General features: G+C 51.7%; 5 protein-coding genes across 5 annotated transcripts; 2 read left to right on the forward strand and 3 right to left on the reverse strand.

The window, feature by feature from the left end:
- Nucleotides 1–1,460: 1,460 nt before the first annotated feature.
- On the reverse strand, nt 1,461–3,020 carry CABS01_03701 (uncharacterized protein; the record flags this gene model as incomplete). Its single annotated transcript, XM_060537074.1, has 6 exons — nt 1,461–1,910; nt 1,999–2,207; nt 2,266–2,407; nt 2,470–2,569; nt 2,621–2,748; nt 2,820–3,020. The coding sequence occupies 6 exons, from the start codon at nt 3,018–3,020 to the stop codon at nt 1,461–1,463; spliced, it is 1,230 nt and encodes a 409-aa protein (XP_060391332.1).
- Nucleotides 3,021–5,495: 2,475 nt separating this feature from the next.
- On the forward strand, nt 5,496–7,207 carry CABS01_03702 (uncharacterized protein; the record flags this gene model as incomplete). Its single annotated transcript, XM_060537075.1, has 4 exons — nt 5,496–5,765; nt 5,837–6,053; nt 6,125–6,519; nt 6,572–7,207. The coding sequence occupies 4 exons, from the start codon at nt 5,496–5,498 to the stop codon at nt 7,205–7,207; spliced, it is 1,518 nt and encodes a 505-aa protein (XP_060391333.1).
- A 6,168-nt stretch (nt 7,208–13,375) lies between these two features.
- CABS01_03703 (glycosyl hydrolase family 12) lies at nt 13,376–14,219 on the forward strand (the record flags this gene model as incomplete). Its single annotated transcript, XM_060537076.1, has 2 exons — nt 13,376–13,710; nt 13,820–14,219. The coding sequence occupies 2 exons, from the start codon at nt 13,376–13,378 to the stop codon at nt 14,217–14,219; spliced, it is 735 nt and encodes a 244-aa protein (XP_060391334.1).
- A 279-nt stretch (nt 14,220–14,498) lies between these two features.
- Nucleotides 14,499–16,999, reverse strand: CABS01_03704 (uncharacterized protein; the record flags this gene model as incomplete). The annotated part of the gene is made up of 2 exons (XM_060537077.1): nt 14,499–16,720; nt 16,807–16,999. The coding sequence occupies 2 exons, from the start codon at nt 16,997–16,999 to the stop codon at nt 14,499–14,501; spliced, it is 2,415 nt and encodes an 804-aa protein (XP_060391335.1).
- Nucleotides 17,000–18,405: 1,406 nt separating this feature from the next.
- CABS01_03705 (uncharacterized protein) lies at nt 18,406–18,816 on the reverse strand (the record flags this gene model as incomplete). Its single annotated transcript, XM_060537078.1, has 1 exon — nt 18,406–18,816. The coding sequence occupies one exon, from the start codon at nt 18,814–18,816 to the stop codon at nt 18,406–18,408; it is 411 nt and encodes a 136-aa protein (XP_060391336.1).
- Between the last annotated feature and the right edge of the window lie 3,448 nt (nt 18,817–22,264).

Genomic DNA, 22,264 nt, shown 5'->3' on the forward strand with positions numbered 1-22,264 from the left:
TGGAGTACTAATTAGGTAAACTAAAGCTCATGCATGTAGCAAACAGCAATGTGCTCTGCTGAAATAAGTGATTTCTTATTCTCTTAGTGGTACCGGCCTTTCAACGTGAATCTCACTTTTATGTTCCTTCCCACACTCTTGCAACCCTTTGTTGTACCCACGTATCCCAAGCCAAACTGATAGTCTGAAATAAGCCTGAATCCACGGCTAGAATATTGGAGGATCATAATGTCTACATGATAGTAAAAGTCTCCTTCATTTCTACCGGTTCTTATGGACTTCACGCATTGCTTCTCAAAAGTATCTTGGCAAAGACTTGAGATTATATGAACACAAGCCAGAGGTATTCTTAGAAATCGAGGCAGGAACACTTACTAATTTCCCTTGGTTGCTCATCGTCTCATCGTGAGATCTATTCGGGTTGACTTGATACTTGTACACCCTGAGAACCGATGAAAGAGGGCCCGGGAAGTGGGAGGCCTCTTAGGCCGGTTGGTCACCTTACCCACCGCTGGGAACCACAACTGTAGGCAAGCAATAACAGGTGGGCCCCAAATAGCCTGTTCCAGCCCGACTGGTTGAGTTGTTTTTGAAGCCTCAGAACGTAGCATTCAGGCACCGGCAAGACAGTGGCTGTTTCGACTAAAAGGTTGATGGATTGTGTGGAGATGTGGAGAAGGTTCGCTGCGACTACGCCTCAGCTGCGCCTGAGTTTGCTTTGAAGAGCTTCCCTATCCTCTCCCAAGGAGACACCATCCGCAATATTGAGTGAACGTTGATTAAGTTAGCAATGTACTGGTTCTTTGTGTTTTGAAAATATGCGGCTTAACCTTAAGGTTTCACTTCTAGGCCTCGTATCAAGCAAATACTGCTACTGCAGACACATAGGCGCGCAGTTCAAACCCGAAACATGGGGCAGATATGAATAGGGATGTCTTGAAATTGCCTTCCTAGATAATTCCTATTGTCACTTTCTCTGCGCAGACAGATTTCGCAAAGCAGCAAAGATTGCACGAACATGGGTGTCATTTATGTATTAGTCCCTCTCAGACTTGAGAGACTTTTACTCAAGCTTCCTTCATGAGCAGAAATCCCCCGAGTCCGCAGAAACCTTCGTGGTGGTTGTTGCGACCAAGGAGAGTTTCAAATCGTGCGAGCCGAGTCAGTCTAAGGAACCTCGGAGACTTTTATGCTACTTTTCACAAAGATTGAAGCTATTTCCTCCACTCGAACGACCAATGAACACGCTCTTTCTGTCATTTAACAGTCGAGCCAACTTTTGGTATGGCGTTCAACTGCATGGAAAAGTCAGACATGCTACTCGCGGTATAAGGCAACGCTCAACGCCTGCAAACGTATAGAGAATTGATGAATTGAAGATAGAAATTGGTATAGAGCAAGTAACCAGACATAAGTTATAACCAATCGAACGTGAAAAATCAAGAAAAATAATCCTGAGACTACCAAGCTTCATGTGCTCGTTGAGGGCGCTGCTCACCAAATTGGCTAGTTCTGTCCTCAGTAATGATCTCCACTTCGTTCGACACCACAATACCGTTTGACGGTTTGCCTGATGTAGGCGTGGAAGAGCCTTTAAGGTTTTGCAACTTAACGTCGCTCATTATGCGTTCCTCGCTTTCGGTGAAAGTGACGTTGGAGGCAACAGGGTTTGCGCTTGGAGGACCAGTCCGGCGCGATGAATCCCCGTGGCCGCCCCCGATAGTTTGGAAGCCGCTCGGTGTCTTGTATGCCTTTTTCGTGTTTTTGGATGATCGTAAGACATTGGGCCAAAGAGGCTTGAGATATGTTCTAATGAGAGGAAAGATCATAGGAAGGTTCGTGGTGACGACCGCGACGAAGGTTTCGCGAGTACCCCATGCGCCGGCAAGTTGGGCACCATTGACGGGATCCTAGTTCAGTTTTAGTTTGTGAACAAATGAGGCCTTAGTGAACAAACAAGGCCTATAACGAGAGGCTTTTTTGATAGATGAAACCTACCACGAGGACGAATATGCTCTTCAGCGTGGCACAGACCAGGACGAAGATGCCTGCACCAAGCACGATGGTCGACGCAATCTTTTTGACGAGCCTCAATGTTGATTCCCATAAAAGAGGAATAGGAATCAAGATGAGATATATATCGGTCGAGACGTTCGCGGCGAAGGAGGTCCAGATGATCGGTAACGATACGGCAGCTTGACAGGAATCTAAAAAAGAAATGGTGAGGATGCATCACACATTTGGCTTTGGGGTTCATAAACTTACTACCAGGGTCCGGGCTGATTTGCCAATACTTGCTGAATGGAATGCACGACAAGAACACTGCTCCAAGAGAGGCGACAAATGTCCCGATCACCAGACCGAAGCCAATCCAGATGCGCATGCGATATCGACGACCTAGACCTTCCTAAGGGCATGTGTCAGTCGGTAAATATGATGTGATAGGGCTAGATGAGAAAGGGAAAGTACCGTAAGTCGAAGGTAGAAGACCAGCATCGCAAGCTTCAGCAGCCAGATGAGTGCGGAATAAGTGGTCCACCCAGCAATCTGAATCTTCGAGCCGATGACTCTATTCACCAATTCACTTAATGACATCAGACATTGGATTAATGTCACTTACCTCAGTTGATATTCCGGATCACTAGTAGATAGTGCTGCTCGCTCTTCGTCTGTCATACCATTATTGGCGAGCCCATGAGCTATGTTGCCAACGGAGTAGGCTAGGGTTGATTGGACTGTGTAAAAAAGCTGCATAAAGGAGACGAAGATCAGCAACAAACTTTGCTTAGTGTCGTAGCATCATCAACAAGAAAACATACAACTGCTCCCCACACCAGATAGTCATCAGCCCGAAAATTCCGGATCCCAACGGCCTTTGCTCTGGCGTACGTCCTCAAGGCCGTAACGATCACTCCGATGCCGTAAAGTGTCCAGGCCTCGATCGTGAACTGTCGCCCTGCCTCGGCAGCAGCTGCAGCGGCAGCCTGTGCAGCCGGGTCCGTGAGATCGGTGGTCGACATTGGCAGATTCTGTCGCAGTCGACTAAGTGGAGTCGAGATAAGTCCAATGACTGAGGAAACGACCGACCAAGAGAGCAAAATCAAGTGCGGAGTGTCATTCGTACAAGTATTAAATCCTTGGAGCCCAGGAGGAGCAGAACTGAATCAAGGAGGAAGTCTAGATGTTTGAATCAGGGTCTGCGATCCATCACTAGTACAACAGAACCGGAACATCCATCATTGGAAACATGGCAACGGGCTTAAACGCACCAAGTTGGAGTGCAGAGTCCCAACTGATGCAACCCATGGCGGAGGAGACGTTTACCCTACTATCCTCAAGGCGACTTTGAATGAGTTTGCAGGGAACCCATGCAGCCGTTCCTGCTGCATAATTCCATCTCCGAGCTGTGACAGTGCAAACCAAACTTCATGTATGGGATGCACCAATACAAGCCATAGTGTGGTTTCTAAGGTTTCAAGGATCTGTAAACATGTTCGTCGGACGAATCCCGCATCTGGTGAGCAGTACTCGGTACTACCGCAACGGTGATGGCTCAGGAATATGTTACGCTCGCTCATCATCCGGCTTCCGATGGTCTCCTTCATCTCTCCCTTGGCAGTGCAAGTTGTCTCCGTGGTCCTGGCCCTTTGCAGGGTTTCTAGATGGAAGAAGTGGTGGGATCAAAGGCAAGGATACCTTTACTTTAAGAATTGGGCCCTCATCCGCTTCCTCCGCGAACTTCGATCCGCAGGCCTCCTAGCATCAGCTCAGGTTGGAGATGATAAAACAAACACAGCTTCGCAGCCTTGTCTTGGGCCGAATTTGCCTCCGCTCTACCGTTCGGTGGACTATTCAGCGTTCACTTCGCGGAGCTATCCCCCACTTGCCAAGGTCCTAGATCATGATGGTGGAATCGAATCCATGGCTGCCCCCTGACTCGGAAGTGGACAGCTCCCTTGAGCCCTGTAGGGGGCCCAAGCGGAACACGGGTGCTTCCCCCGGTGTAGAGCGCCCCCACTGCCAATACTTTTCTTTACGATAAGGTAAGAAGGATACCTCGGGTGATGCGATGAGGGGGCGGGGGCGAGTTGCGAACACCAGACCTACACGGCCCATGATTTACAAATGGGGCTGCAGTTGAAAGGGCCCAGCCCCGGACACGAGCAGCTGTATTCTTTAATCAGAGTCCTCATATCAGACGGTCATGCCCGAGAACACGTCTAGAAGGAAGAGAAGGAAACGGGAGACTTCACATGGGTCCGAGGGAATGGTTGACAGGTCAAAGCGGCCCGAAAGATAGACGCCTTCCAGATTTTCTGTAGCAAAGGGGCACAGTGAGGCGCAGACTCGGGAAGACTCTCCAGCCTGACGTTCAATCAACCTTCCTGGGCCATAGCTGCCTCGGCTTACTTCCTGATCCTGGTGTAAATGCATCATGAATTCTTGAGCAGCGCCGAGAAAAGGTACTCCACAACAGAAGATACCCCCCAAAAGTCGTGGGCACGAGGGATTTTGTGGCTGCGCCGTCCCAAGTGCCGCACAGCCGAGTCTCTAACGTCTTGTTGCCGCATCGAAGGCAGAATAATGGTGGAGGATTGTGGAGAGTGGAATATATCTCATCGCCGGAGTGCAAAGAGGTGCAACAGGTGGGTAGTATTCGGAGTTTTGTCTCTGACTTGACTTGACTTGGCACTATGAAGTTGGCAGCCGTTCGACTCGTCGCTGCACAGGTGTCCCATGGTACGGGCCGCAGGATTTACAAACACTGGTCGGAACTATTCGCTACGCTTGGACTCCATGGGACGATTTCCCTCTTCGAAGTAACCTTGAAGGATGTGGCTCCGCTGCGGTATTCATGCTGATTGGGAGTTTGGTAAATGAATGTAACTCACTTACAAATGAACACTGGCAGAGACACGTGGATTCAGATGGGGGGCTATATCGAGGCATGTCGCTCACCTGCGTGGAAAGAAAGAGGTCTCTCAGAGAGTACATGCGGTTAATTCCAGCATCGAGAAAGCGCATAAGTCTAGACAATTCGTCGTTGTGTTCCCCGGGATACGCGGACTAAAGCGACAGATATTGACGAGGATTGCGAGGAGCTTTCACCACTTTTGATCAACTTGGTTGGCGACTCCGTTGTAGAAAAAGCAGGGGCGCATGCATGTCAGGGGCACCCAAGCAAGGGCTCGAAATTAAGAATGCAAGCAGCGTTGCGCCCGGTAAACTTGGCTTACAGAAGCCATCACACCTCCCATGTACGATAAATAATGGTCGAAGCGCTGCTGCTTGTCGACGGATTGACTGTTTGGAACCAGGCGCACTCAACCACGAGGGGTCTGTCCATTCACTACCACCACATTCGTTTCGAACTCTCTTGACATCTAGGTTACACTTGGGCCAGATTTTGTGTCACCAGTTGCATCCTTGGGTTTATCGAGAGTTTATCTACTGTCAATCCGGCTCCCCTTTCTCCCCTTTTCCCCCCTGCCGAGATGCATCGATTCAAGATGGAAGTCCTTACAGCCGTTGCTGCATGGGCAATCACCTCAGCATGCCTGAACGTTCCTGTCGCTCGTCAACTGCTCGGGGGCATCTGCGCGAGAGATACGGCTGAGCTCGGTGATAGGCTCTCAGCTACTGCAAAGATCTACCAACCGGGCACTGCCGAATTTACCAACGCATCTATCCGGTGGTCGAACCTTGATGCACCTAAGCCCAATCTCGTAGTGATTCCTGGAACTGAGAACGATGTTGCAGAGACTGTAAGTGACTGACTCTACTTTCGTCCGAGTGTACCCAGGCGCGAAGCAGGTTCTCACTACCCTGCGTACAGGTCAAATTCGCCAACGAGAAGAGCATGCCCTTCCTTGCATACAATGGCGTGCATGGCGCTATCACCACTCTGGGCAAGATGGACAGCGGTATCGAAATCTACTTGTCCCAGCTGAGTGGTGTCGAGGTTGCTGCAGACGGGAATACCGCCAAGATTGGTGGTGGTACCGGGTCCAAGCTCGTCACCGACACGCTGTGGAAGGCCGGCAAGCAGACTGGTAAGTTCCATTCTAGCTTTATCTCCATCACTTATACCTTGTCGAAATGTATCGTTAACCATGGGCTACAGTAACGGGAACTTGCGAGTGCGTCAGCACGCTCGGACCTGCTCTCGGAGGAGGCCATGGATGGCTTCAGGGCCACCATGGCCTGGTCGCCGATCAGTTTGTTTCTATGAACATTGTGCTGGCCGATGGCACCTTGCAGACCATCAATGAGACCTCGGACCTCTGGTGGGCTGTCAAGGGCGCGGGTCACAACTTTGGTATCGTGACCTCTCTTAACGTCAAGGTCTATGACATCGAACATAGCGACTGGGCGGTGGAGACTTTTATCTTCAGCGGCGAGAAGGTTGAGGAAGTCTATCAAGCTGCCAATGAGCACCTCCTTAAGAATGGTACACAGGCCGCAGAAGTCATCAACTGGTCCTACTGGCTCAGAAACCCAGATGCGGACCCAGTGAATGTGAGTTCGACTATCTTGTTGTTGTCCATGAGCACTACTAATCTCACCCAAGCCCATCATTCTTTTCTGGGTCATCCAGGAGGGCGTCACCACCGTCGACTCCAATTACACTCAGCCTTTCCGGGATATCGGCCCCATCTCTGCCACTCCAGCTTCGGGAACCTACCTTGACCTAGCCACGTGGACTGGCATTGCTCTTGACTCCATCCCGTGCCAGAAGGCTGGCTTGAACAACCCTCGCTTCCCGATTTATGTCGAGTCATACAACATCGAGGCTCAACGCAAGGCTTACGATCTCTTTGCTTCTTCTATCAGCGGCAACTCACCCTTCAACAACTCTCTCTTCATGTTCGAGGGTTACTCCAACGAAGGTGTCAAGGCCATTGCAAGCGACTCAACTGCATTCGCCTATCGTAGCGATAATCTTCTCTTCGCGCCTCTCATCACCTACTCCCCCAACGGCACTGAGCTTGACCAGAAGGCCGCCACGCTCGGCAACCAGCTCCGTGACATCATCCATGAAGGAAGTGGCCGCACTGAGCAGCACGTCTACCTGAACTACGCCTTTGGTGATGAGGGTCCTAAAGAGTGGTATGGTAGCGAACAATGGAGACAGGATCGCCTTAAGTCTCTGAAGACCAAGTATGACCCGAACGGCAAGTTCAGCTTCTACGGCCCCATTGCATAGAAGGAGTTGGAAGGTTTTGGATTTGTATCTAGAGGCAATTTGACCAACTCATAAAGTACTTAAATCAATTCTACTTTGGCCCGAACATACCACGTCGTCGATGTCAAGTTGTTGAGCAGGCACGAGCAATGTCAAATACTTCTGCAATGTCGAACGTGTGCGCTCTTTGTATTCTTCAACTCGTATAAGTTACACGAATTAATGAGGGTTACAGTAGTGACCACTGTTGAGTTATACTGCCGAATTCTAGTCAGTCGTTTGATTTGCTCTGAAATGTAACGCGTTTAGTGCTGTCAATGAAGTTGCAGCTCATTGCGCCACGAAATCTGTTCTTATCTCACTAAAGGTCTTGACCATAGTTTACTCTGATTGGGACTTACAGTTTTTTGTCTTTCTGTTCGCCTTGCTCATGTTCTGTACATTCAAAGTTACTCACTTTTAGAATTGGTCTGACAGCTAGTATCTTGCTCAGATAGAAGTTCTGTGGAACGTGGTATTCTAGATGTGTAGCGAGAGCTTTTAGCCGGCCGCATCTCGAACACTTGGAAAAGTTTTGAAGTCTGGCTGAAGTGGTTTTATTCGCTTGCTGCGTCTGTATTGTTTCTCGTTGATATTTCGCGTGACATTTGTCACCATATTGCTGATTTTGCTCTGGACAACCAACACGAGACATTCTGAAGGGCTTCACGGCGAGGTCGTTTTCACACCAATGAAAATGACAACCGAATCAACGTAATATAGCTCGAAAGCTAGCAAAGTCACAGGTTTTATAATTCTAGAATTACGTTCTATGGTCTACACCTGTATGGTGCGTTGATCAATACAAAGTCCGCCGATGTACTTGGACGAGCTTTTTCAAACTTCCAGGTTTCAGGGAGCAGGCTTCAAAGTTGTTAAAGATCGAGGGGTTCTGTTCTTTACTTAGGTACCTTTGCAAAGTTTGATGGCTGAGACAGAATACGCTGAAGGTCGCCCAGATATAGATGAGGTGACTATGACCGACATTGAGACCAGCAGAGTCGCCTAGGCATACCAGCCTCATCAGCAAAAAGGGCACCAGTAATTGCCGACAGAAATACACGGACACTATCAAAGATTCTCAATGAAATAGAGACCTTGTGATTACTTCGGTGAGAAGCCGGGCATCAGTATGAACCTGGTGGGAGGCTAGAATGACCGTCTTCATTCCCGCCCCAAATCTTCGTATTGTGTTCAATGATATTGGAAGCACAGTGTCAAGGACACGCATTAGCGGGCGTTGATACCTGTGGCTGCAACCATGAAATCGTCCCTCGTCTTACAATCATCAATGATGACTACGATGTCTAGAGGACAGCCTTCTGGGGAACGATATCGTCCAGGAGCTCGCCTCTAAACTCTTGTTAGAATCATCTTGACGTCGCCATGGCCTTGTGTGACAAGCTACTCAGACCCAAGAAATCTCGAGAATCACATTTCGGCAAAAAGCCACAGTTTCCAATGAGAACAAGGTAGGATGTGTGGCGTGACTCCTGATGGCAGACCTTCGCCCTGCCGTCATACCTCTGTGAGAAGTTCAACTTACGAAAGACATCAGAATGGCGATATCTACCTGACACCGAATGATATTCAACCTCCCATAAGAATTCAATGTCGCCTTTCAATATGCAGGCGATCTCCTTTTCGTCATGTAGATCTCGATTGCATCAACCCCTGGTGAATCCTGCAGTAGCTGCATCTTTCAGCTCCGAGGCACTAATGCACAAAACGCAAATACTGAGAGACATGTTGCCTCATCCACTTTGTCCGTCAATCTCTCCACTCTGCAGGCCTTTCCTCTCTCTCTCGCTTCACGTCAAAAATCATTGGGCCTGGGCTGCCAATAGCAGCATGAACCCCGAGTACCCCTTCTTTGACGGGTGGATTGCCGAACCAACTAACCACCCATCAAAACCCAGCTGTCGCAAAAGTCCGAGACCGAAAGTTATAGACAAGAACGAGGTTATCCTCGATTGGGCCTTTCAGTTACCCAATGAGGACCAACCTGCATTCCCCGGATCCCATCTTCCAGCTTTCCCTAGCGTAAAAAATCCGAAGCCTCGTCTCTGGGCGAGAGACCAGGGGGGCATATTCAACCACCGAGGGTAATTGTGCATGTCCCGAATCGTTAAGCTGCATGAGTGGCAGAGACATGCATATAGCAAGAATCTGGAATGCAGCTGATACGCCCGTCGGCCAGTCCACATGCGAGATAAATCCCGTATATTGATGGGTTTTATTACAGATGAGGATAGGACTCCACCAGAGGCAGAATCAAGCTGCATGGTGATCGCCTATCCTACTGCAGTCGGTGATGAAGAAATCCAGGGCAATGGCAAGCATCATTGCCAGCAACCCAAGTGAATATCGAATACCGCAAGACTCAAGACACCACCGCTTCTCACAAGTTGGCTTCCAACGCTTCCCCAGGAACGCCTTTTGTGTGTTTCAATGAACGGCCGTGGCATTGCCGCGGCATTGTTGCCACAAGAGGAACGCGTGGGAATAGCCCCCCTCCGAAAAACAAAGAAAACCACGCATAGCCTTCGTGGAAGACAATAGAAACAAGTCAAAACGATAGCCCACGAGCAACGGCTAAAGCCCGCAAGTGCTCCATCCGATACATTCCCGCCGGTTCATGTCTCGACCCCTCAAAACGCCGCGGATGATGGCTGCTGATAAGAGGTCGTGAGGATTCTGGGAACGCCGAGTCCAGCCCATCCTCTATGGAGGAGGCAGACAAGCCACCAACGGGCACCCTGTTGCGGCAAATCGCTCTTCCTGTTGGCTCCCGCACCGCGCGATTTTACCCATTTTCCATTCCTCAATGAACGACGTTCCGTAGTTCCGTTCGTTCCTCAGTCATCCCAATTGTCTTTTACCCACTTCCATGTTCTGGGCCTAGTGGAGGCCGGCTGCCCGTCGCCGCGTAAAACCCGTACCGGCCGGCGTACGCCACAAGTCTCAGTCCGTCTCTCCTCGACCCCTGTCACAGTGCGTCTTCACCTACACCACCCTTTCCTCTCCTCTCTTGGAGCCTCGTTCCTACACATAAATGTCAGGCTTAGGAAAATCCGCGACTCATAATCTGGTCCCGAGCACGTGGAACCAACCATCCCTTCTGAGAGTCCCCTGTTCTCTTTCCGATCGGGAACGCAGGACAGATGAGACAAGCGCCGGTGTTGAGTCGCCTTCAGGGATCCAGCAACTCAAATTCCATTCCTCGGAACCGGGACCCTCATCCCCTGAACGCATCCTAGATCAACCCTCTTGAGTGTCGATATACCAAGACAGCCTCAATACCAAAAGACATGACTGCACACGCCCCTCCAAGCAGGATGAAAAGCAATGATATCTGATTAGAGTTGAGTCTATGCCATCGGCTACGCTACTCAGATGAACCCGCCGCTAGCCAATGTGCCAATTGTCAACACACACCACCACCACCCCTCTCACCATCCTACCCAAACATCACCACCATCGCGACGCGTCTCCACCGGCTCAGGCACGACGCACGCCCGCGGCTACAAAACAAGGAAAGGCCAGGTAGACAACCAAGACATAACAGGGTCGAAGGAGATCTTCCCAGATTCGTGGGATGGCAGCGCCGAAGATCACACTACCTTGACCTCCGAGAGGTCCCCCAGTCTCTTGTCTGAGCTAGACGCGTCCTGTCTCCGAGGCTAGAACGAGGCGCTTTCTTACTTGGACAGGTACATACAGATAATCGATGGCGTATGCCAAGTGGCGCAGGCAAATCGCACCGTCCCCTCTCTTTCGAAGGTGTGGTAGTCCAACCTTTCTTCCTCACATCTCATATGCCGTCAAAATAGTGCGGTTCGGCGCTCTCCACGCGAGGCTCGCTCTGCAGATACGAAGAAAAACCAAATATTCCAAGTGCAGAACCAATTCACGTCCCCAGATGGCTTGCTGGCCGAGCCTAGTAGGAAGGCGTTCAACAAGCGCACAGAAAAACCAAGTATCGACAACTGTGGGTGAGAGTTTCTCCGAGCCACTATCACATCTCGTCCTGCAAGCAGCCGTTCTTGGTTTTTCCTCGCACGAAAGCCACGAGCGGTTCTTGAGCTCGCCTAGGTAGCCCTTCCTACCCAGGCCATGAGGCTGTGAGCTAGACACAGCTAGATTTCAACAACGCCACCATGAGATCGGGCCTCTCCGCGTTTGCTTTTGTGCCCTCATATCAATACTAGCTGCAATATGACTGAATTCAGATTGGGAGAGTTCCACGTTGAACTTGAACTTTACGGAGTAGCCAGCAGACTCATTGGAAGCTCCTCCAGTGAGACACTCGTGCTAGCAAGCTTTCAACCATTCAATGGCCAGTTGCATGAGGGCGCTACTATGACTCGACCGCGCTGACTACATCATCTTCACTAATAAATCATAACAATGACGCGAACGAGCACCTCATTGGCAAATGAATCTGCATACTATTGAATTTCACGTGAAGAAAAGGGAGGCCTAACAGATTGCAGAACTATGCTTCCAACCTGCGCGTCATGTCTCGATATCCAGCTCAGTCAGATAAGCGAATGTAGGGTCAGGGCCGCCAGATGGTCTGTCAGGGAACAGGCATCGTAGGATCCAGGGACCAGAGCAATTTCATTCCGAGGCTGGATCAGATTCTAGGTAATCACGTAATCACTCAGAGCCAACGCCAGCCAAGAAGAGTCTGGGAAATCAGATCGGGTGCGCACGTACGAAATGCACGTTGAAATGACAGGTCTCGAAGCCATGCAGAAGCGAGATCGCATAGGCGCCGATCAAGCGAGCCCGTTATCGTTACCAACGCTGAACTAGATTAAAACGTCGAGAGATTTGGAATGAGGGTACACCGAGATTAATCTCTAAACTCCGTGCCTCCACAAAGCCAGCCGTGTACGTCCGTAGCATCAAGAGTGAAAGTTGTGAACCAAAAGTTCACACTCAATCTCCCCAACAGAAGAAAAGCAGCATTTCGCACGCAAGCGTGAGAAGAAGAACAGAACCCTCGCATCTCGCACGCAACGAAAAGCCTCCGGTGCGTTTCCAGTAAATTAACGCCCGATCGAATCCCGCCAATCGCGGCTACCAGATCCCGCCTTGCCCCAGCTTCCCAACTCCACCTAGTCGACTCTTCTCGGTTACATCGCGGGGACCACCCGGCGCAGCAGCACAGGTTACGGCACTCTAACCCCGCATTTTCCGCCGGCAGTCCATGCTGCTTTCCACGAGTGCCAGGGCAGATTATATCCTCGAATCCCGTGCGTTGAAAGCCATGCCGGGGTAGATGTGGCGCCAAGTGACGCCGATAATGATGAACAGAACTGCTGTGCAGTTACGCTCTGTACTTTGTAGAAGAACGAGATGCCGAAAAAGTTCAGGATAAGTGACGGGCTTCCGCGAACATTTCAGAATACCTCAGAAACAGGAAATTGATCCTGATTCCAGGTCCTTATGACAGTTAATCAGATAATCAACTCAGCCATGAAGTTTTGCGTAAACGTCCCAAGAAACTTTAACCTTTGGGCATCATCTCATCCACGGCCCCGGTTCTTCCTTCCCCACGTCACCAATAGCCGGATTGCCCTGATTCGTGGTTCCCAAAACTCCCGAACTGAATGGATCTCGCCCGGGGTATTGACAACACCTCGATGGGAGCCGCCAATGAAGAGCCGTCACCCTGGGCCTAGCTCACTGTCCGTCCTACAGTTCTGGAGAGTTTATATCGAGAGCGGATATGATCATCGTCCCAATTGGTAACTCGCCCGTGCCAACTTCAGGGGATGAAGACTCTCGTGATCACATTAGCATACCCTTCCGAGGCAATTGCGGAAGGTAGGCCCACGAAACGGGTTCGGCATTGGTGACGATTCGTGCGGATACATAGAATGTTCCCACATGGACTGTGATTCTGGCGGGAGGCTGCTTGTCAATGCTAGGGACCCCGCGCAAGAATAGAGGAATGGCAGAAAGATGCAGTCCGGGACCAAGAAAGTCAAGTTCAACATATAACCATTTACAGATACACCGAAAAGCAGGACATATAAAACTTGACCATCCTTCCCCGGTACCACATCTCGTGAGCTTCCAGCCAGTTCCTTATCCAATAATCACAACGAGCTTTCTCTCCGTCTCTGCCCATCCACCATGAAGTTCTCCGCCATCCTCGCGCTCCTCCCCCTGGCGCTCGCCAGCCCGACGCCGACGACCGTCGAGAAGCGCGCGACAACCTACTGCGGCCAGTGGGACTCGGCCGTCACGGGCACCTACACCGTCTACAACAACCTCTGGGGCATGTCCTCGGGCACCGGAAGCCAGTGCACCACCCTCACCGGCCTCTCCGGCAGCAACCTGCAGTGGTCCACGACCTGGTCCTGGTCCGGCGGGCAGTACAACGTCAAGTCGTACGCCAATGCCGTCGTCAACGTCAGCAAGAAGGCCCTGAGCGCGATCAGCAGCATCCCCTCGACGTGGAACTGGAGGTATGTCTTGTTACTCCGTCACTGTGTACTCCTTGTCCAAGAGAAAAGACCAAAGACGTTATCTACACACCAAAACCATCGAGGATGATGACCACTAACACCCCCAAAGCTACTCCGGCACAGGCCTCGTAGCAAACGTAGCCTACGACCTCTTCACCTCCTCCACGGCAACCGGCTCCGCCCAATACGAAATCATGATCTGGCTCGGCTCCCTCGGCGGTGCCGGCCCCATCTCCGCCACCGGCAGCGCCATCGCCACCCCGACCGTCGCCGGCCGCACCTGGAACCTCTACAAGGGCGTCAACGGCCAGATGACCGTCTTCAGCTTCGTCGCGCCCAGCAACGTCCAGAGCTTCAGCGGTGACCTCAAGGCGTTCGCGACCTACCTCATCAACAGCCAGGGCCTGCCTTCCTCCCAGATCCTCCAGAGCATCGGCGCCGGTACTGAGCCGTTTGTCGGGTCGAATGCTAAGTTTACTACGACTGCTTACACTGCTTCTCTTTCTTGAGAGAGAGGCTTCTGATTGGGTTTCTGAGCAAAGTCATGTGACGTTGAATTGGGGGGGGAGGCCCACTGGAAACTGAGACAGACATGTGGCATATGGGAGGGCCAAAAAGAAAGCTGTTTTGAGGACCACATTTCGCTTCACTGTCCATACTTATTTCAAAACAAGTATATATCACAAATGACCAAAAGTTGCGCCTTCACACGAGAGTAAGACGGAACACTAGAAACTCGTTGGGAAAGAGAAAACTTGTGACCGAAAGGAGATTAGTTTTGTTTTTTCTCATCGCCAATAACCAGGCGCTCGATAGTGTGCCATGCTCTGCTGCGCAGAGACCTCAAGCCTTCCCGACCAGAAGCAGTGTCGTGGCCCGGTGGTTGTGCCAAGTTCTGCCACGCCTTCAACGGCAGCCTTCTTCGCAGCCTCGTATGCTGCTCTTGTCTCGATGCGAAACGCCTTGATGGCCTCTAGGACGTCCCGCATACCATGAAGCTCTGCCGCTCTGGGAGGTTTCAACTCTGGTGGCATGACAATGGCGTCCCAAGCCGCGTGGAATATGAGAACCCCTTCCGGCACGCCAGCTTTTACGTGCGCTGGGGTGGCTGGTCCTACTCTGCTTCTAAGCAGCGGGTTCGTCACAAGTTTCATATACTCGTTAACAGCAAGGCGGTTTGAGCCCAGCATGCCGTCGCCAACCCAGATTGTCCGGTCGAATTGACTCCCGCCCCATGTATCACGGTAGGGTATAGACACGCCCTGGATATCGCTGTAGGGGAATGCGCTCAGACGGACTGTGGCGGGCTGAGTGTGGTGCGTAGTGACTTCGTCCCCCGCTGTTGCTTGCTTTTTCCTTGTGGCTTCAGGCCGTAGCTGGGGCCGGCGCTCGTCGCCGAAGAAGCTGAAGCCCTCACCCTCGCCCATATTCAAAAGCTCTTCCGCATCCAAGTCGTCTGCGGCTGAAAATCCGGCTGGATCCTCAATGGGATCGGCTTCAAACTCTAGACGAAGATGACGCAGGCCATGCAGGAGTACTGGACTACGTCGCGATGACGATTGAGAGGCAGCCTTTCGGATCGCACGTTCCTGGAGACCACCCAGCGTGAGAAAATGCACAAGCTTGTCTATCAACGGCCCGTTGGAGCGACGTGGGATCTGGGTCAGAGTCAGAGACGTCAGCCGGGGGTTCATGTCCGGTTCGAATGTCTGTGGGAAGGCCATCTGAGATCGTTCCCTAACCACTGTCTCGGCTAGCCAGAGTCGTGCCATGGTTGACAGCCCATCAGTCTCAAGTGTCGGAATCTGCGTCACAAACGAATGGTGAATCCTCAGCACCCGCAGATTGGACGAGAATACGGGCCTAAAGACGTGCGCGCAGCCCAGAGCGCCGCGCAGAGTGACGTTCTTGGGCCATGGGAGGAGATGCTGCTGCTTCAAAGCAGATCCTTGGATTGGTAGAAAGAACGGAGCATCGCAGGAGAGGTCTTCCAGCTGGCCTTGCGAGCTACGCAGCAGTCTCTCCACACCTGAAGAAGTGATTTGAGTGTCTGAGATGTGCAGATGGGTGATCCCGGCGGGTGCAGAGCAGATGTCGAGGTACGGCACGTCTGACCAGTCAGGCACCGGATGATCCATGTCTCCCGCAGTTGCGGCCTTAACGTAGTCCACACTGTCTCGCCTCAACGGAGTTCTGCCATTGGCTCGCACTGCTTCATCTTCTTGTAAATCGCGACCTGTAGCAGCTGAGTAAATGGGAGCATCCACGAAGTGCCGCTCGGCATCGCTAAAGGTTGCGCTCGAGTCGGATTCCTGGATGAACATGAATGGCCCAAATGTGTCGTTTCCTTGACCGTCAAAGACAAGTTTGCCCTCAGTCATGAATCGAGACTGAGACCTCAAAGATGGACTATTGAAGCAAAGTGCAGCAAATTGGTCGAGAACACCGTCTGTGATTCTGTTTTCGCTGATATCCAGACTCCAGAGCGAGCTCTTGAAAGCCTGGAAGAGCATCAAAGCCATGGAGTCGTTGATCTCCCGACGTCTCACCTTTAGGACCTTTAATCTGCGTAGGTTGCGTCGTCCGTGAGCTGCAGCAATCAGAGGCTGCAGGGAACCTGGCAATCCGGAAACGTCTAGAAGGACCAGCTGCTGGAGCTTGTCCGATGCATAGAAGCCGTTGGGGAGTTGATTTTGACAATAAGCGACACTAAGAACCAACAGGCCTTGCCGAGAATCTGGTGGTGTCGTGTTTGCTTCGGACGCCAGGATGGTAGTCAAGAAGGCGGGGTCCGCCTCGGCATGCCCGTCTAAGAGGATACATCTGAGGTTCGGCAATATCTTGGAGAGTTGACGCAGAGTGTGAGGTATTGTCCTGCTGCTACTGTCGGACGAGAAGTGGGCAGTGTCTTTTGCAAACTCGCGAAAGTCAAGCGTCATGATCAGGGCCAGGGTCTTCGGCCGCAAGCGCTGCATGCGGTCGAAGATAAATGTTAGGTACCATTCAAGGTCTTTAACACCCCACCGAGATAGTAGCAACAACGTCAGCAAATGGTATTCCTTAGTTCAAAACGGGTGTAGGTTAAGACAAACATACCGTCACTTGGATCCAGTCCCAACCGTCGAACGGCGACTAATGGGTCGTTCCAAAGGCGGGGCGCGAAGACGGCGTAGAAACGTTTATTCACAGAACAAAGACTAGTAAAGTCCTTGTCTGCGACGTATGGTGCCACCAACTCAAGCCAGTCGAGTTTACTGACGGCATCCTGATATGATGGCAGCGTGGCCATGATGGTGTTGGTGGCTTTGTTCACGCCTTCTAATTGAGACCACTTGGGACTCTCATGCCAGGATCATGGGGTATGTAGCAGACAATGAAACAGCTTGCTGCCTCTCTCTACTGGTTTGGGGGCCAGCCCAGGCCGAAACAGCCGCCGATGCAGAGAAGCAAACGTGGGTGCGTTTACTGCTAGACAATCTTGCTGGAGCGAGATGAACGGGCGATACGTTACAGCGGCCGATCAAACAGTCGATGATCGATGTGAAGCTTGCATTACGGACGGCATGTGCAGCTAGTCGCGATATGGAAAAGTGCGAATGTGGCATCCACGAGACCGAGGCTGGAAAAAAGAAAGTGGCGTGAGAGTCGTGAGATGGTCGTCGCCAGACATGAGAATGATGCGGATTCCGTTCCAGTGAACAATGACGCGCGGGCCAGATTGCGGCCCAGCGGGATATCGACAATTCTTTGAGGGCGGGCTGTCGGGGGTTGTGCTCGAGAGGCGATGCAGCGATGCTGGATGCTGAGAAGCAGGGGGCGAATGCAGGAATGAAGTCGAAGCCACGCCGGTTGGAAATCGTTGAGGATGACCTTCAGCAAATTTGTTTTGATGAAGTTCAACGACAAGCCGCAAGCGTCCCGAAGCAAAGACGAGCTTTCAGACGGGGTAGACACGTGGGTGACATGGGAGCGCCCGGCGACAGTGGTAGGGCATGGGAGCGGTGCTGTCGTGGTGATTGTTCGCTGCGTGTGACGACTGTCGGGCAATCATTGCTGGGAGGCTGGGACTGGGCGTGTAAGATTGCCCCGATTGTTTCTGTCGCCTCACATTCAGTGATCTGCTTGCTCTGCCGTGTCTGCCTCCTTCGCCTGGCTTGCCTTGTTCTGGGCGATCGGTCGGGTGGTGTTGGTTGACGTCAGCAGCAACTCGAGGCTGTGGCTATGCATGCATGCATGCTAACACTGTTTGTCCGTACCGCACGTATCGCAGATGACCAAGGGTTTGTCTGTACGACTGAAAGGTAATATCCGTAATCCGTACACCGCAGGGCCAAGAGGTGTGGGAAATCCGAAGACAGGAATTCGCGGGGTTCGGAAAAGAATGCCGTCGTCAACCGGGCGAAAGTGAGGACCCGTGACCGTAGCGTGTGCTTACCTAATGTAGAGACTTCTCCGCTGGAAGCTGCATGGTCCCGAATTACCTAAGCGGTCATGAGATACGTACCTCGGGAGCCCCCGGCGTGTCCGGCGTCTTCTTCCCGTGGCTAACGCGGCAAAGCCGGCATTGGCAATGGACAGGAGTGCCGCAAACTCACGCCAGAGTATCCTCTCAGCTAACCTCGCAAGACGACATATCCCGAAGCTAACATTGACTTCGATAGTCCTAGTCTACGCGAGCCGAGTCCGTCTGATAGCTCACGCAATGCGGAGCCGTGAGCGGTAGGCGGGTCCGACCAGAAAAAGATGACAACGGCCAGGGTCCTTCCAAGCTTGCAAGCCACCTTCGGCGCTAAGTCTCCGGAACTGCGCCCCGGCCTGGTGCCCCACACAGCCAATTGCGTCGGAGTCTCCACTCCGTGGCTCGTAACCTTCCAGCCAATCCCGCTCCGTCTGTACCCCCGCATCCGATGGTCCCAAGAGGTCGAGACCCGGCCGACAGCCGGCGCTGCCCCCGCATCGTCGCACGGCGCACCTAACGGCTTCCCACACCATGGGAAAGTTCAGAGCAACCGTAGGTTTTCCCTTGCGCTTTGGCGACACCATCAGAAGAACTACGGACGCAGCTCCGTAGGTCCACCACACCAATGACCACACACCTAAGCTCATCCATTCACCAGCCCCCGAATGAGAAAACCATCCTCCTTCTGACCAGACAACCACCCGTCACGACATCATCTGACGGATCATGGTTTGTTATTCTCATCTCTGTGCGGCTAGTCAACCTCTTTAACATGGAAAACAAGGCACACATCCTAGCCACTCAGCTCCAAGCTCTCCAAAGTACCTCTGTCCGTGTAATGCATCGCGAATGTTCGCGATAGACTTAATCACTGACTCATAGACTAAACGAACCTAACCGGAAACTCCAATGGATTGAGGCATATTCTAACGACCACGAACGATCCTCTTCTCTGCCGCATCTTGCTTGTCAAGCGTCGGTCCGTCCACCCGTCCCACCCTCACGCATTCAACTTCCACCGGACGGCATACGCTAAGAGAAACGACGGAAAGATGCCTCAGAAGGATTTGGCCTTGTTTTGATAACGTTACCTCGGCACATGGACAACTGGCCGCTTCTTATCTCGTACGAACGTCCACTCCCCGAAGTCGCAACAGCAGCCTTCTGCCTTTCGCTCTACAACTCCTGGTACCTTGCCTTGGTTACACAAGGTCCCACTGCCCATGTCTCTACACGATGAGATGCTGCAGCACACCAGATGCAGCGGCTGCCCGAATCCGATGGGCTGCATGCTGCCCCCCTGCGAACGCCGCGCCCTCTTGGGATTTCCTTGTGCTTCCAGGGCACCAGGGGTGAGCAGAGGGCCAGAGGGGGCACAGGGGACACATGCATCTTGTCCTGACAAATTCCCGCTGTCCTACCTATCATTGTCCTGGACTCCTGCATGATGGCCTGCCTGCAGCTTGCCCACCGACAGCGGACAATTTTGCATCTTCAGTGGAACGCTGCCATCCCATCCCGTGCGAGAGCACCAGTAGTAGCACCAGCAGCACCAGCGTCAGACCTCTCCTGGCAGGGTTTCCTGTGTGCCTGTGTAACGACGACGACGTCGACAGCGCTGAGCGACGAACCCCCTCCCCTGCCCATATCCCGAGAATATGGTCAAGATCGACGGTTTGACAGGGTCGCCGCAGGCTCCGAATGCCGACGCTCAGGCCAGCCTGACTGGGCTGCCTAGACGCGCTACCACCCTACCAACCTGCCAACCTCTGGACCTGGGAACCCCAGCTGCCCATCCATCAGCCCGAACCTCGACTCATCTCATCTCTTGACCAGTTATTGCACCGGAACGGCCGTTCAGACAAGGTCACCAAGGTCTAGGCATTTCCGGGGTGGAGTGCTCCGTCAGTGCGTGTGTGAACGGAGTATGGTGTGTGCATGTGTGTGTGGTTCAACTGCAGCACTGCTTAATCAAACACGCTTTGCGCCCGTAATACCGAGAGAAGCAGTGTTCAGTCTCGTCTCACTCTCTGAGATTGAGTTGTGGTCTTCCCCTGCTGCCCTGCTACTCACTTGCTCTCTCGCCTTTTGCACAGCAGAAGGCCCTGTGGTCCTAATTCGAATTTGCTGCTGCTGCTGCTCCTGCTGCTGTCTTTCATTGTCATGCAAACGGCTTCGGCTCGTCTTGCTTTCTTCGCCAATCAAAGCGAACCCCATCATGTAGGAAAGAAAGGGTTTACCACATGGGAATAGTCACACAGCACGCCGCCCTTCCCGACCAACCGTGAGGCTCCCACGATTAAGCACCCGTTTCGAAACAAAAGAGGCCAGACGGAGATTTCTCTTCGTCTTATGTTGCACTTCGGAGTCACCTGTCAAATGTCGCGTCGTCCAGGCACTCTGGCTGCTACCTACAGTGGGGTGTCAAAAGTTCGTGTGCAGCGCACAGTATCCCGCAAAAACACTACTTTTCAACAGCGAATAAAAGGTTAAATATAATAGTAAAAAGAAATAAAAAATTACTATATAACTAATTAGTTATTATATTAGTATATATCTAAGTTATACTATGTTTTTCTTAAGCATAAAAGCGTTAAATAAATCTTTTAAAAAATAGGTTTAAAGAGATTTTTATTATAGTGGATTATAGGGCCTCTTAAGTGCGAATAGCACTGTACCTCTTAGTAAAAGTTTTTTTATTTTATATTTTACTTTTATATTATATTATAAAGTACTAATATAACGTATTTAAAAATATATAAAAAATAGTTTTATATACTTTATATACTTAAGTATTTTACTAAAATTTTAAATTATATTATTTATACCTAAGTTAGAAAGATATCTATAGTAATAAAGAGACGTAGTTAGTGGGCTATAGGTGACACACTGGGAGGGTGTACACGAACTTTTGACACCCTACTGTACAGGGCAAACCCAGGCTTGCCAGGCTACTAGTTCTCTATCGTCCGGGGTGGCCCTGCTCAAAATGACCGACTCCCGCCTTTTTTCTGCCCATCGGGCATCGGCTTTTGACCCTGTCAGGCTTGCTGTCTCCTCCTCCCAAGTTCCTCCTCCTCTCTCCCCTTCGCCCCTGGTCGATTGGTCTCCCCTCCCCTGCCTCTGATCATCTTACCCCTGCCCATTCCATCATTCGCATCGGTTCGTAACCTTCGTCGCCCTGTCGAACCTACCTATCAAGAGGCCCCCTAGATTCCAGAGCAACCATTGTACCACCAGGTCCCAACTTTCTGCTATGGATACCTCTTTTCGTAAAACCTCTTTTGCCCCTGCTTTCCCACCAACCCTATTTCGTGATCCCGTCAATCATCCCGATTCGCGCGGGACGTAATCCTGATGACGGAAGCTTGCCTGTAAGAATGGGGGCATTTTTTGAAAAACGCAACTACGGTTGAACTAACCGCACACGCCGATGAACTAAGCCATAGACCAGTATCCGTAGTCTCTCTCTCTCTATCTAGCCCAAAATGAACGTTTCCCCAAAACCCTGACGGCCTGAACCGCACCGTTTGCCCCTCTCCTCCCCGCTCGCTCCCGGCTCTCGACTCGCGTCCCGGATCGTCCACGAGCCCAGGTCATGATGGGGCAAACTTACGAGAGCCTGAATGGGCAAAAAGAGGCAGAAGGAGAGTTTTCGTCTGAGCCCTGGTCCTGAACTAGAGCATGGGATAAGATCATAAGAGAGGCTATCAAGCACGTTCGTCCCCATCATGAACCCTAACCCCTACCTAGTTCTCTTAGATGCTCTTCCTTGGCGGATGGAGCAAGAAAAAAAAGCGGTGGTGCCTTGTAGTCTCGACTCTTGCAGCAGGAAAGAGAGGCAGAGGAAGAGGAACGACGCCAAAATCCGAGACAAGCATACCTTCGCTCTGGCCGTGCCTTGATCTTGACCCCCTGGCCCTGTCTATTCCATCACCCGTCCACGGTTCCACCTTGACCACATACGCGTTTGGAAGTGGGGAATCTGAGTGATCCGGGCGGTGATCGTCAAGTTCACCTACCGAGACGAGAATGGGACGAGAGGGGACCTCAGCTGAAGGCTGTCCGTTGTCAGATTGATGATTGCAACGCTGT

The sequence above is a fragment of the Colletotrichum abscissum genome, assembly GCF_030869225.1.
Source record: "Colletotrichum abscissum strain IMI 504890 chromosome Unknown Scaffold_7.1, whole genome shotgun sequence".
Lineage (NCBI taxonomy): Eukaryota > Fungi > Ascomycota > Sordariomycetes > Glomerellales > Glomerellaceae > Colletotrichum > Colletotrichum abscissum.